At 44.3% G+C, this 14914-nt stretch overlaps 1 protein-coding gene across 3 annotated transcripts in view; it reads left to right on the forward strand.

The window, feature by feature from the left end:
- Positions 1-14914, forward strand: part of HDAC11 (histone deacetylase 11) — a 77913-nt gene that overhangs the window by 22955 nt on the left and 40044 nt on the right. Inside the window, exons 1-2 of one of the 3 annotated variants that reach the window (XM_082265208.1) lie at positions 12282-12300; positions 12430-12539. In XM_082265208.1, coding sequence (XP_082121334.1) covers positions 12538-12539 — 2 coding nt within the window. In that variant the 5' untranslated portion in view covers positions 12282-12300; positions 12430-12537. Of the gene's footprint in view, positions 1-12281; positions 12301-12372; positions 12540-14914 lie in introns of those variants that run through there. The other 2 variants (XM_082265209.1, XM_082265207.1) reach the window with 2 other exon arrangements.

Genomic DNA, 14914 nt, shown 5'->3' on the forward strand with positions numbered 1-14914 from the left:
CTGCGGGACTTTTTTTTTTTTTTTTCCACGGAGCGGATGACATTTCTGTCATCCGCTCCGTGTGCCCGCATATCATCCCATCCGTTTGCGGATGATATGCGTACATAATGTATGTCTATGGCACTGCGGATGTCAGCAGATGACACCGCTGACATCCGATTTTCCTTCCTTTCCGTTTTTTACACGGAAGGAAAAATAGGGTTCTGTTCCGTTCATAAAAACGGAACAGAACTGACAGGAGGAAAATCGGGTGTCAGCGGATGGTATTCCGCTGACACCCGCAGTGCCATTCACTTACATTGATGTCCGCAAATCATCCGCAAAAAAATAGGATGATTTGCGGACACACGGAAAGCAGCGGAGCGGCCGTGTGAAAGGACCCTTACTCTATTTGTTTGATGTTTATTTAATCAATCATTTTGATAACTTTACAAGTACTTATTTGGACTGTCATTGTATCGCTTTGTATTTGAGTAGGTTTGCTTGTTAAAAAGTATCCATTCACTGGTGGCACTGATTGTACACACATAATTTTGATGGATTGTACTGCTTGCTTTCATGGGGTTTTTGTTTAACGTTTGAAAAATAAAGACTGTTTTCTTTTACCAACATGGCTGGCTGGTGATCTAGACTCCCCCCAATAATCACATAGTGTATTTTACGTAAAACATCATTGTATGAAATTTCATTCCAATTTACTCTTATTGTACACATACAGTGGGGATCGAAAGTTTGGGCACCCCAGGTAAAAATTTGTATTAATGTGCATAAAGAAGCCAAAGAAAGATGGAGAAATCTCCAAAAGGCATTAAATTACAGATTAGACATTCTTATAATATGTCAACAAAAGTTTAGATTTTATTTCCATCATTGACACTTTCAAAATGACAGAAAACAAAAAAATGGCGTCTGCAGAAGTTTGAGCACCCTGCAGAGTTAATATCATGTACTGCCCCCTTTGGCAAGTATCACAGCTTGTAAATGCTTTTTGTAGCCAGCCAAGAGTCTTTCAATTCTTGTTTGAGGTATCTTTGCCCATTCTTCCTTACAAAAGTCTTCCAGTTCTTTGAGATTTCTGGGCTGTCTGTCACGCACTGCTCTTTTGAGGTCTATCCATAGATTTTCAATTATGTTGAGGTCAGGAGATTGTGAAGGCCATGGCAAAACCTTCAGTTTACGCCTCTTGATGTAATCCCCCGTGGATTTCGAGGTGTGTTTAGAATCATTATCCATTTGTAGAAGCCATCCTCTCTTTAACTTCAGCTTTTTCACAGATGGCATCAAGTTACCATCCAAAATTTGCTGAAATTTTATTGAATCCATTTTTCCTTCTACTCGTGAGATGTTCCCTGTGCCACTAGCTGCAATACAACCCCAAAGCATGATTGATCCACCCCCATGCTTAACAGATGGACAGAGGCAGTGTTGGCAACCCCCCCGGAGGTAAATTTACTGGCAGAATGTCTAAAATTTACGGACGGCACAAATTTTTTACTGGCACTGCAAAAATGTACATATACAGGCTGTTTTCAGTGCTAAACCGTGCAAATATCAATACTTAAACTATAAACATGTAGATGGTGCTATTAGCAATGTGTTTAGGTTAAACAAAAGTCAAAAACCATATTTCTCCATTTACATGAAGATCAGATTAATACAACCCAGCCAGCACAGCGTTCCCCCATATATCAGAGTGTGCAGGATTTCCCTTACAGTGTAACTCTGACATAAAGAGGAATGCTGCAGATCTTGATTTAAGGGGGAACTCTGATTTAAGTGGGGGCTCTGGTGACCAGAAACCGCCTTATATCAGAGTCCACTGCATTCCCCTTTACATCAGAGTTCCCTTTTACATCAGGGTCCGCAGAGTTCCCCCTTCACACTGTAAGGGGAGAATCCTGCAGACTCTGATGTAGAGAGGAATATCAGGAACTCTGATGGGGGGGGGGACTCTGGTGACCAGAGACCACCTTCCACAGATTAATTACACTAAGGTAAGGGGGGGATTCCCTGCTATAAGGGGGAAACCTTTATATCAGTTCCCCCTTACATTATTGTATTCACCCAGCCCTTGCATCAGTGACCCCCCCTTAGCCTGGCCTGGCAGCGCTGTCACTTACCTGAGGGTGGTCAGAGGCTGCGGAAATGATACGGGAGGTGGTCAGATGCTGTGGACATCATACCGGAGGAGGTCAGAGACTGCAGACGTTCTACAGGAGATGGTCAGAGGCTGCGCGGACATGGTACAGGAGGTATTTAGAGGCTGCAGACACCCCCCATTCCCCCCCCAACAGTAGTGTCCTAATCTGCCCCCCTTCACCCTCCACATCAGTGTCCACCTCTGCCACCTTTTACATCACCATCCCACAGCAGAGTCCTCCTCTGCCCACCTTCATATACCCTCTACAGCACTGTCCTTCTGTGCCCCCTTCAGCCCCCATAGTACTGTCCTTCTGTGTCCCCTTCAGCCCCAATAGTACTGTCCTTCTGTGTCCCCTTCAGACCCCATAGTACTGTCCTTCTGTGCCCCCTTCAGACCCCATAGTACTGTCCTTCTGTGTCCCCTTCAGCCCCCATAGTACTATCCTTCTGTGCCCCCTTCAGCCCCCATAGTACTGTCCTTCTGTGTCCCCTTCAGACCCCCTTAGTACTGTCCTTCTGTGCCCCCTTCAGACCCCATAGTACTGTCCTTCTGTGCCCCCTTCAGACCCCATAGTACTGTCCTTCTGTGCCCCCTTCAGACCCCATAGTACTGTCCTTCTGTGCCCCCTTCAGCCCCCATAGTACTGTGCTTCTGTGTCCCCTTCAGACCCCATAGTACTGTCCTTCTGTGCCCCCTTCAGACCCCATAGTACTGTCCTTCTGTGCCCCCTTCAGACCCCATAGTACTGTCCTTCTGTGCCCCCTTCAGACCCCATAGTACTGTCCTTCTGTGCCCCCTTCAGACCCCATAGTACTGTCCTTCTGTACCCCCTTCAGACCCCATAGTACTGTCCTTCTGTGCCCCCTTCAGACCCCATAGTACTGTCCTTCCGTGTCCCCTTCAGAATCAGCCCCCACAGGCACTTTCATTCCCTGTCCCCTTTAGTCCTCACAGGCACTGTAATTCCCTGTCCCCTTTAGTCCCCACAGGCACTTTCATTCCCTGTCCCCTTTAGTCCCCACAGGCACTGTCATTCCCAATTTCCCTGTCCCCTTTAGTCCCCACAGGCACTGTCATTCCCAATTTCCCTGTCCCCTTTAGTCCCCACAGGCACTGTCATTCCCAATTTCCCTGTCCCCTTTAGTCCCCACAGGCACTGACATTCCCTGTCCCCTTTAGTCCCCACAGGCACTGTCATTCCCTGTCCCCTTTTGTCCCCAGGAACTGTCATTCCCAATTTGCCTGTCCCCTTTAGTCCCCACAGGCACTGTCATTCCCAATTTCCCTGTCCCCTTTAGTCCCCAAAGGCACTGTCATTCCCAATTTCCCTGTCCCCTTTAGTCCCCACAGGCACTGTCCTTCTCTGGCTCTGCCGGGTCTGCCCCCTTCTTCTCACAAGTTCCATTAGTGTCCTCGGCTCCTGAGTCCTGACTGTGCTCCTCTTCTCTAGCCACAGCTACTCTCACCGTGGATCCGATAGGCTCAGGCTGGGGGAGGTAGCGGCCGCGGCGGCAGTGGCGGGAACATTCTGGGCGGGCCATGGGCAGGGCACAGGCAGAGGCGGTCAGGCGGGGGAGGAGGAGATGATGACGAGACTCACTGACTGTTAGAGTGTCCGGCGACGGGACCGAGGCGCACGCCACGCATGCGCAGTCAGAATGTCTCGCCGCAGCCATCGTTTTAACGGGCACTTTTCTCCTGCTACGGGCATTTACGGGCAGGAGAAAAGTGCCCCGATTTTACGGGCTGTCCGTGAATATACGGACGGTTGGCAACACTGGACAGAGGTTCTTTTCATTAAATTATGTGCCCCTTCTTCTCCAAGCGTACCTTTGCTCATTCCGGCCAAAAAGTTAAATTTTAACCTCATCGGTTCACAGAACTTGTTACCAAAATGCATCAGGCTTGTCTATATGTTCATTTGCAAAGTTCAAACGCTGATTTTTGTGGTGAGGACATAGAAGAGGTTTTCTTCTGATGACTCTTCCATGAAGACCATATTTGTACAAGTATCTCTTTATAGTGGAATAGTGTACCACAACGCCAGTGTCTGCCAGATCTTTCTGGAGGGATCGTGCAGTCAAACGTGGGTTTTGAATTGTTTTTCTCACAATCCTGCGAGCTGTTCTGTCTGATATTTTTCTTGGTCTTCCAGATCTTGCTTTAACTTCCACTGTTCCTGATGACTGACGTTTCTTAATAACATTCCGAACAGAGGATATTGACATCTGAAAACGCTTTGCTATCTTCTTATAGCCTTCTCCAGCTTTGTGAGCGTCAACTATTTTCAGTTTCAGTTTTCTAGACAACTGCTTAGAAGATCTCATGGTGCTGATTGTTGGGGCAAGGTCAGATGAGTCTGGGCATTTAAAACCTTTGAGATTGATATCACCTGGTCTTCCCAGACGATGATCGAGAACAATCCATGACACTGGCAGGTCTCAGCCTTGCAAAGGGGGCAGTGCATGCTATAAATTCTGCAGGGTGCCCAAACTTATGCAGATGCCATTTTTTTGTTTTATGTAATTTTGAAAGTGTCAATGATGGAAATAAAATCTAACATTTGTTGACATATTATAACAGTGGTGTCCAAACTTTTTTCAAAGAGGGCCAGATTTGATGAAGTGAACATGCGTGAGGGCCGACCATTTTGCCTGACATTTGAACCATTAAAATAAATATACACACACACACACACACATATATATATATACACATAAATACATACATACATTCACACGCACACACATATATATATATATATATATAGGAAATAATAAGCATCAGTACTTTATGAATAAAATCACACTTACAGAAACAGGCAGTAGGATTGTAGAAGTGACACCTCCTCTGTCAGCTTCATACATACATACACACATACAAACATACACACCCACATACACATACATGCACACATATACATACATACGCACACATACATACACACATACATACATACATACATGCACACACATACATACATGCATACATACACACACCTAGACATACATACACACACATACATACACACATATAAACACACATACATACACATATATCACACTTACAGAAAAAGGCAGTAGGATTACAGAAGTGACATCTCCTCGGTCAGCTCCACAAGATCCTCGGTCGGCTCCTACAGGTGGCTGTGTGCGGTGAAGGAGAGAAGGCATGCAATTTTCAAATTCATTCTGCACTCCCGCGCAGTCATGGGCAGCGCCGGGCAGATAGAGCCTAGCGGGGGGGCAGAGCGGGACTCGGGAGCAGCCGAGCTGCCGAGGGAGGCCAGAGGCCCTGCCCCCAAGCCATCGCATCGGCATTGGGGCGGGGATGTGAGGAGTCTCCGAGAGAAAGGCATTTGAAAGTCAGCAGTGTCTCAGGGGGCCGTATAAAACTAAAGGACGGGCCGCAACTGGCCCGCGGGCCGGACTTTGGACATGACTGTATTATAAGAATGTCTAGTCTGTAATGTGATGCCTTTTGTAGATTTTTCCATCTTTCCTTGGCTTCCTTATGCACATTAATACAAAATTTTACCTGGGGTGCCCAAACTTTAGATCCCCACTGTATGTGTTTAATCTACTCCTTCCTCAATGATAGCCCTGAGGAAGGTGGAGCCCTAATCTCCCAAAAAGCATTAGCTATATTTTATGTTCTAAACTAATAAAGTGATCGTTGTTCTTCAACCAACTGGAGTTTTTAGGATTTTCAAATTACACAGGGTGCTTCTCACCAACCTCCGCAATCTGAGAGAATATGGGGCAGTGCTAGCAGCCAACCAGGCTTTGCTGCATATGCATGTTCTGACAGCGGAGAGGCAGAGTAGCAAGAGCCAATGACTTGTCTGTATGTTGCTGCTCTTTCATTGTTAGGTTGGCAGGCTGAATGTCACTACTGTGTTTCGTAAAGCAACGCTAGATTCAATTTTTTCTTAAAGTGCTGCCTGTTAAAGGCATTACAAACCCTTTTACTTGCACCCTGCGTTTTTCACCTGCATAAGATGTGCATTGATCAGTTAGTTTTAGAATACATTTTTATGCCTTGTGTGCATAGCCTATAGTAGAGTAAATCTTGACATTCCCGCGTCAGCAGGTTCTGTTTGTGTTCAAATATGAGCCATGCCACGTGGCACCACACAGGTTAAAGTAGTTCTTCACCCTGGAAACAAAGATGTAAACGTCAGCAGGTACAAATACCATAGCTGCAGACTTTTAAATAAAACACACTTACCTCTCCAGGATTCAGCGCCATCCTCACCCAGGCTAGTTCTTCACCAGTCTTCGGGTCCCCGGCACCAGCATGTTAGCTGTGAGAAGCTGGCTGTGACACCTTGCGGTCCTGTGAATGGTCCCACAACCTCCTGGGACCAGTGATGTGCCCTGAGAGGCTGTGGGTAGCAGGGTGGGCAGGGGAAAACTTCCACTCCGCCTAAGCAGTTGGAGCGGAAGTGGGAGTAGGTACCTCTCAAAACCAAGTACCCGCTCCCCAAGAATAAAAATAATTCCAAATATTGCAGGGCAGATGGGGACAGAGGAAGAAAAGCAGAACTTCCCCTTTTGGGTGAAGTCCCGCTTTAATGCAAAACTGTCTATGACAGTTCCTGTGAAGAAACTACATATCCCACAACCCTGCAGTAATTAGACCACACACAGACTCAAGCAGGCAGAGCAATAAAGGCAAGAAATTTGTTTAATCACAACAGCGCTTCCACATTTGTGATACAAGACCGAGAAATAGAGAGCCATGGATTGGACGTTGTGTGACCCAGAACAAGAAGCTGATTTTATTTTCTTGGATTGTATATAATCTAATCTCAGAATAACTACAGCTGTTCTGTGAAGTCCTCAGAGCTTTGTTAGAGAACCTTTGTGAACAAACAGCATCATGAAGACCAAGAAACACACCAGACAAGTCATGTAGAAGTTTAAAGCCGGTTTAGGTAATAAAAAATGTCCCAAGCTTTGAACATCTCACAGAGCACTGTTCAATCCATCATCTGAAATGCCGGGCAAGGACAGCATTAATTAGAGAAGCAGCCAGGAGGCCCATGGTAACTCTGGAGGAGCTGCAGAGACCTGCAACTCAGGTGGGAGAATCTGTCCACAGGACAACTATTAGTCCTGCACTCCACAAATCTGGTCTTTGTGGAAGACTGGCAAGAAGAAAGCCATTGTTGAAAGAAAGCCATAAGAAGTTCCTTTTGCAGTTTGCAAAAAGCCATGTGGGTGACACAGCAAATATGTGGAAGAAGGTGCTCTGGTCAGATGAGACCAAAATTTAACTTTTTGGCCTAAAAGCAAAATGCTATGTGTGGTGGAAAACTAACACTGCACATCACTCTGAACACACCGTCCCCACAGTGAAACATGTTGGTGGCAGCATCATGAGGGGATGCTTTTCTTCAGCAGGAACAGGGAAGCTGGTCAGAGTTTATAGGAAAATGGATAGCGCCAAATAAAGGGCAATCTTAGAAGAAAAACTGTTAGAGTCTGCAAAATACTTAAAACTGGGGTGGAGGGTCACCTACCAGCAGGACAACGACCCTAACCATATAGCCAAAGCTACAACAGAATGGTTTAGATTAAAGCATATTCATGTGTTAGAATGGCCCAGTCCAAGTCCAGACCTAAATCTAATTGAAAATCTGTGGAAAGACTTGATAATTGCTGTTCACAGATGCTCGCCATCCAATCTGACAGAGCTTGAGCTATTTTGCGAAAAAGAATGGGCAAAAAATTCACTCTCCTAGATGTGCAAAGCTGGTAGAGCCATACCCAAAAAGACTTGCAGCTGTAATTGTAGAACCACCTTTTTGCTGCAAGGTATTGGCTGAATACAAATGCATGCCACAGTTTTCAGATATTTATTTGTAAAAAATGTTTAAAACCATTTATCATTTTCCTTCCACTTTACAATTATGTGCCACCTTGTGTTGGTCTATCACATTAAATCCCAATAAAATACATTTACTGTGTGTGATAATGTGTCGAAACTCATGGGATGGAATCAGCTTGGCACGTCACTTCCGTCACTGTGGAACATAGGTGGAGCGCAATCCGGCGTTTCCATTTTATATTGAAGGCTGTGATTTATCTTCAACACTGTAAGCGTGATTTCAGCTCTTGATTTTAAATAAACTTTATGTACTGCACTATGAGAGGCCTCTCTCTTTTGCCTGCCCTTTTCGACTAAGATTTTTTATGAGATTTTAAGGGTGCAAGAACACTGTAGCTGGTGGGGTACCCCGAGAATACCCTTTCATGATTGGAACAGTGGATCAGTGAAAGTGAAACCCTTATACCCAATGCTGTTTTTTTTTTTCAAATTCTTTATTTATGAAAGTGGAAAGACATACAATATTGTTAGGAACATTGATACAACACCAAACGTCAAGATGCATAAAGATAATTAGAATGTACATGAGAAAGACCAAAGGTAGCCAGAAGACATCTTGAAAAAGATTATGTAAAAAAAAAAAACACATTCTGGGACAATAGGATCCGTGAATATGGCTCAATTACGCTATGTTGTTGGGATCCATTGTGCCTAGTAGCGCAACAGAAGCTGGTAGAGTGCCATGCCCCGGGGCTGATCTCTATCTCCACCGGCATCTGTCACATGGCCGGTATTCGGGTAGGAAGAGGAGCTACCCAAGCTGCCGGCGACCACAGCCACTGTAATATGGAACATCAACTATACCCATTATATATACCCATATATAAATATATGCCCAGGGGGAGAGTGGGTGATTTTCTATCCCAGGAGTCTGGCATTAGGAGACACTAATTACCACTGACGGTGTGGGAATTTTTGCAGTGTTGTTGGACTCACCTGGCGATTGTTTAAGGACACTGCACATATATTGTTGTCTTTGTTTATTTGTCATCTAAATTAACTGTTTGAGGATTAATCGGTACAATAATAACTCCTATTCTATTTATTTTACTTTATTCTATTTTATTTTATTGGGAGCGCAGTTAAACAATTCATGCTACATCTTCTACAAAGTATTGACTCAGGGGGGCTGAATAAAATACATTTTACATTTTTGGTTGTAACATGACAAAATGTGGAAAATTTCAAGAGGTATGAATACTTTTTCAAGGCACTGTATATGACAAGAAGGGCGCCTAGTGGCAAGCTGTGCCCTCCTATACCACTAGGTGGTGATGAGCAGACCACAGCAGAGAGTCCGCCCCATGTTACTCCAGCTGGGAAGGGAAGGGCTAGGTAAATAATTAGAAATTGTCATGACAATCAGCTCTGTGCTGTGATTGAGTGGCAGCTGGAGACCGGGCTGAGGTTGCAGGTGGCGTGGCTTGGTATGCCTAGTAAAATGCGAGGGATCAGAACTTCCACAGAAGTTTGGGCAGGCAGGGAGCAGCATGGCTTCTATGTTGTAATATGGAGACAACTGTCCTTTTAGTACCACAGAGTCACCTGGGATTAAAAATTATTTTCTGAAGTTTTAGAAAGCCTAATCAGCAGTCTAGTTTTCTTTCAATAGTTTTTTTTTGTAATGTGACAGAGTAGCCTGAGGTTTCAAAGATGCCATGCACTGGCATGTTGCAATACATAGCCCTGTTGTCTATTTATGCTGCACCCGTGCTAAAGATCAATTTCACTTGGGTGGTTCTGGTGCTGCTGAAAGTCATTACTTGACTGGCACTCCATACAGGGACAATATTGTTTGATGTTCTGTCAGTTAGGCTGCATCATCATTTTTAATGATTGCCCTGGTCACCACCATAGCTGGTAACTTCTGGCCAGCCTTGCATTATTTAGCACAAGGAGATCAGTAGAAAGAGAAAACACACAGTAGAAAGGTTCCATGACACCTCTGCATACATCTGGTATATCTTTCTACCCATGTTGCAGAGAATTTCTCTCACTTCCTGTTGTGTCTCTTGAACAAGAAGTAAAAAAAATCTTCCCTATCAGCAACACAGACATAGACATTGTAAGCTCACAGCAACATCCACAATTCCCACAATTCACTGTTCAGTAGCTGCAGCCGCTGACCAATAAAAAATTTTCAGTATGTCCCTTTGACAGAAGTCGATCAAGCAGGGACTATCAAAGATTTGATCTTCTGTTGAGCGTTGACTGCCACACAACGATCACATTTTTGATGGTCCCTGCTGAACCAGCCAAATCTTGATCAGTGTAAAGGCCCGTACACACGTACCGATCGTCGGCATACAAACGTCGGTGGACGAAGGATCTGCCGATTGTACGTGTGTTAGTATGGTGCCTCCGACAGATGTCTGCGCACAATCCGCGGACAAAAGTCTTTCGTGCAAACATGAAAATATTTATATGCCGACACCAGAACGGACGATTGTTCGCCTGTCAGTACACAATTCGGCCGACAGACCGCAGATTTGCAAGACTGGGCATGCTCAGAAAATAGAAAACACAGGGAAAGTTAACCATTACATGACATCACTTCTGCAGTCGGCAGACAAAATTCTTGTGCTGTCCTTGTGCTGTCTTTGCACTTTTCAGCAGACACCGACATCCCGGGGAGAAAAGAGGAACATTTGTAAGCCGACCATCGGTACGTGTGTACGGGGCTTCAGGCCAGCTTTAGCATATACAAAACAAACCCTACACTGCACTACATCTAAAGGCATATTTTTGAATAGAGTGGAGATGGATTAGATCACCTGACAGGTTTTTATTGCTGTCTGTGCCCCCATTAGGGAATTTCACCCCTCTCTCTATCTTGTTGACCGTTATCTCTGAAAGTGATAGTAAAAGAAAATCAAGTTTGGGTTTTCACTAGGACAGTAATAATGGGAAAATCTTTCAGCAGGGACACTAGTTCTGGTGACAACCAGGGACTGCTCTTTCTTTGCAGAGATTTTCTCCCAGTGTGGCCATGTGACAGGAAATGAATAGAAATTTCCCCAAAAGAGACACAGGTGCAAAAAACTGTCAGGGATTAGAACCCTCCCTTACTCTATAAATAAAAAAAAAAAAAAAAAAAAAAGGCCTTTAGTTCTACTTTAAAATGTATGTAAAGCCAACAGTTTTTTGCTGTTTTGTATAGAGTAGTGAAGTGTTAAATCCCCTGTCAAGTAATTGTTCTGTTTTATGTGTCTCAATGGGGAGATTTCTTTTCACTTCCTGTCCCTGAGATGCAGCAAGAAGTGAGAGGGAATCTCTACACACTAAAGCTGGCCATAGATGGATCCAAATTCTGTTGGTTCAGCAGAGACCAGCAGGATTTCGATCCTTGTATGGGCAGGGTTATTGTACCCAAGCCGATCCAACCCTGAGGGATTTTTCTTCATGTGATTATTGCCATCAGCTCTAGCCGCTAGTAGAGCTGCGCAATTCTGGATACAATGAGAATGACAATTTTTTTGCTTAGACTAAAGATCATGATTCTCGGTGTAACATCATCTTTCGCATTATACAAAAAAATTGGGCTAACTTTACTTATTAGTTTTTTTTTTTTTTTTTTAATTCAGTCAGTAAAGTGTATTTTTTCCCCAAAAAATTGTGTTTGAAAAACTGCTGCGTATTTTATGTGTGACATAAAATATTGCAAAGACCACCATTTTATTCTCTATGGTCTCTGCTAAAAAATATGTATATAATGTTTAGGGGTTCTAAGTAATTTTCTTGCAAAAAATACAGATTTTTTTTTTTTAAACGGTTTTTATTGAAGGCAAAAGAAACATGGTACAGTAACATGCAGTGGAAAGATTAGGTACATGCCGTGATAAAACAAGTCACATTAAAATTCAGAACTGCAGCATATAACATTCAAGTAACAGGTAACAATGTGATGCGTATAAGGGATCGACCCGGCGTCCCGACTGAGAAGCAAAGAAGTCTCATTTGGGAAGTTTTATAATTGTGCATCCCAAAGAAAATGTAGGTGTAGGTATTTATCCTTTCTCAAAAGTCCTGCTGCTAAAACTAAAGGATCCGTGTGAAAGGAGTAAATGACTCCGATCACTAGTACAAGAGCAGACTTGTTATTTCCGGTTTCTTTTTATTTCTGCCATTCCTGTTCATTCTACCTGAAGCCACTCCCCAAACACAGTCTTCTTCCTCCTCCCTCTCAGACAAGGTAACTGAGGATTAGTTTAGCCTGCTAAAAGTATTGTCTTTCTTTTCCCTTTGTTTCTACTCTGTATACTGTAGGTAACACTGTATAACATGTTACTGTTTCAGATTCCTGTTCTTCTCATTAATAGATTGTTTGTTGGGGATGATCCTTGCACTCCAGAGAAATAATCTTGTCATCCGCATGCTCTGTTTCTCACTAGAGCTGTTTCCTATGATGTCACGGTGACAAGTGCATGAGGACCTCCTTTGCTTGACGTCATCTGTCATTCTGGCTTCCTGAAAAGTGACCCAGCCCTGCGGAAGAAAACATGTGAGTAACCACAGGGGGCAAGGTATTGTGTAGAGGAGCTAAAAGGCTGCAGTTTGTCAGTTCATATAGAGGGGGATATGCATTGTGTAGATATACATGCAGCATGAGTGTAGCCGCCTCACTAGAGAGTACGAGAAGGATTAAGCTGTTCAGTAAACAGAGAGCACAAGAGCGTACTCAGACTACTGTATTGAGAATAGAGAATAGGAACGGATTCAGAATGCTGATTAGTGGAAGGAAAGGGGGCTCATGCCACTGGTCAGTGTATGGAGTGAAGGAGAGGAGATTCAATGAAGGAGAGGAGATTCAGACTACTGATCAGTGAATAGAGAAGAGAGCAGAGGGAGAGGGGGCTCATGCTGCTGGTTAGTGTATGGAGTGAAGGAGAGGAGATTCAGACTACTAATCAGTGAATAGAGAAGAGAGGGGAGGGAGAGGGGGCTCATGCTGCTGGTTAGTGTGTAAGGAAGAGTAGAGAGACAGGCTTCTGGTCAGTAAACAATGGATTTAGACTGCTGATCAGAGTATACAGAAAAGAGGGGGATACAGGCTTTTGGTCAGTGTTCAGAGAAAAGGAGAAAAGGATTCAGACTGCTGATCGGTGTGTATAGAGAAGAGAACAGGTGCAGACTTCTGGCCAGTGTATGGTGAGAAGGAGAGGAGATTCAGACTGTTCATCAGTGAATAGAGAAATGAGGGGATACAGGCTTCTGGTCAGCCAGTATACTGCATAGGGAGAAGAGATTCAAACTGGTGAATACAGAAGAGAGGGCTGCAGGCTACTGGCCAGTGTATGGAGTAAAGAAAATTAGATTCAGACTGCTGACTAGTGAATATAGAAAAGAGGGGATACAAGCTTTTGGTCAGTGTTCGGGAAGCAGGCGAGTAGATTCAAACTGCTGATTAGTATGGAAGGATAAGAGAGGGGGTGCAGGCTTCTGGCCAGTGTATGGAAAGAAGGAGAAGAGATTCAGACTGCTGATTGGTGAATAGGGAAGAGAGGGGTGCAGGCTTCTGGCCACTGTTTAGAGGAAAGGAATGGAGATTCAGAGTGCTGACTAGTGAATATAGAAAAGAGGGGGGTACAGGCTTTTGGTCCGTGTTCAGAGAGGAGAAGAGGTTTAGACTGCTGATCAGTATGTATAGAGAAAATAGAGGGTGCAGGCTTCTGACCAGTGTATGGAGAGAAGAAGAGAAGATTCAGCCTGCTCATCAGTGAAAAAAGAAGTGAGGGGATACAGGCGTAGAGAGGGAGAGGACTGATGATTAATGATTTGAGAAGAGAGGTGAAACAGACTTCTGGCCAGTGTATGGAGGAAATGAAAGGAGAGTCAGACTACTGAATAGTGAATATAGAAGTTAGGGGATACAGTCTTCTGGTGAGTGCAATTGGAGAGAGGATAAACTGCTGATTGGTGAATAGGGAAGAGAGGGGTGCAGGCTTCTGGCCAGTGTATGGAGGAAAGGAAAGGAGATTCAGACTAGTAAATATAGAAAAGAGGGGATACAGGCTTTTGGTCAGTGTATGGAGTGAAGAAGAGGTGATTCAGACTACGGATCAGTGAACATAGAAGAGAGTGGATACAGCCTTCAGGTCAATGTATAGAGAGAAGGAGAGCAGATTCAGACTGCTGATTAGAGAATAGAGGAGTGAGAGGGTTTATAGTATTTTGATCAGTGTATGGAGTAAAGGAGAGGAGATTCAGGCTACCAATCAGTGAATAGAGAAGAGATGGGATACAGACTTCTAGTGAGTCTAAAGCCCCGTACACACGCACAGATCGTCGTCATACAAATGTTCGTCTTTTCTCCCCGGGATGTCGGTGTCTGTTGAAAAGTGCAAAGACAGCACAAGGACAGCACAAGAATTTTGTCCGCAGACTTCAGCTGACTGCAGAAGTGATGTCATGTAATGGTTAACTTTCCCTGTGTTTTTTATTTTCTGAGCATGCCCAGTCTTGCAAATCTGCGGTCTGTCGGCTGATATCTGTACTGACAGGCGAACAATCGTCCGTTCTGGTGTCCGCAGACAAAAATTTTCATGTTTGCAAGAAAGACTCTTGTCCGCGGATTGTGCGCAGACAGCTGTCGGAGGCACCATACTAACACGCGTACAATCGGCAGATCTTTCGTCCGCCGACGTTTGTATGACGACGATCCGTACGTGTGTACGGGCCTTAAGGAGAGAGGGAGAGGAGATTCTCAGACTGCTGATTAGTGGAAGGAAAGGGGGCTCGTGCCACTGGTCAGAGAATAGAGAGGATATAGGCTTCTGGTCTGTGTATAGGGAGAAAGAGAGAATATTCAAGTACTGATTAATGAATATAGAGAAAAAGACAGTCTCTGAAACAAAATAAAAAAGGTAGAAAGCGGAC

This window comes from Pelophylax lessonae (genome assembly GCF_965119305.1).
Source record: "Pelophylax lessonae genome assembly, chromosome: 8".
NCBI lineage: Eukaryota > Metazoa > Chordata > Amphibia > Anura > Ranidae > Pelophylax > Pelophylax lessonae.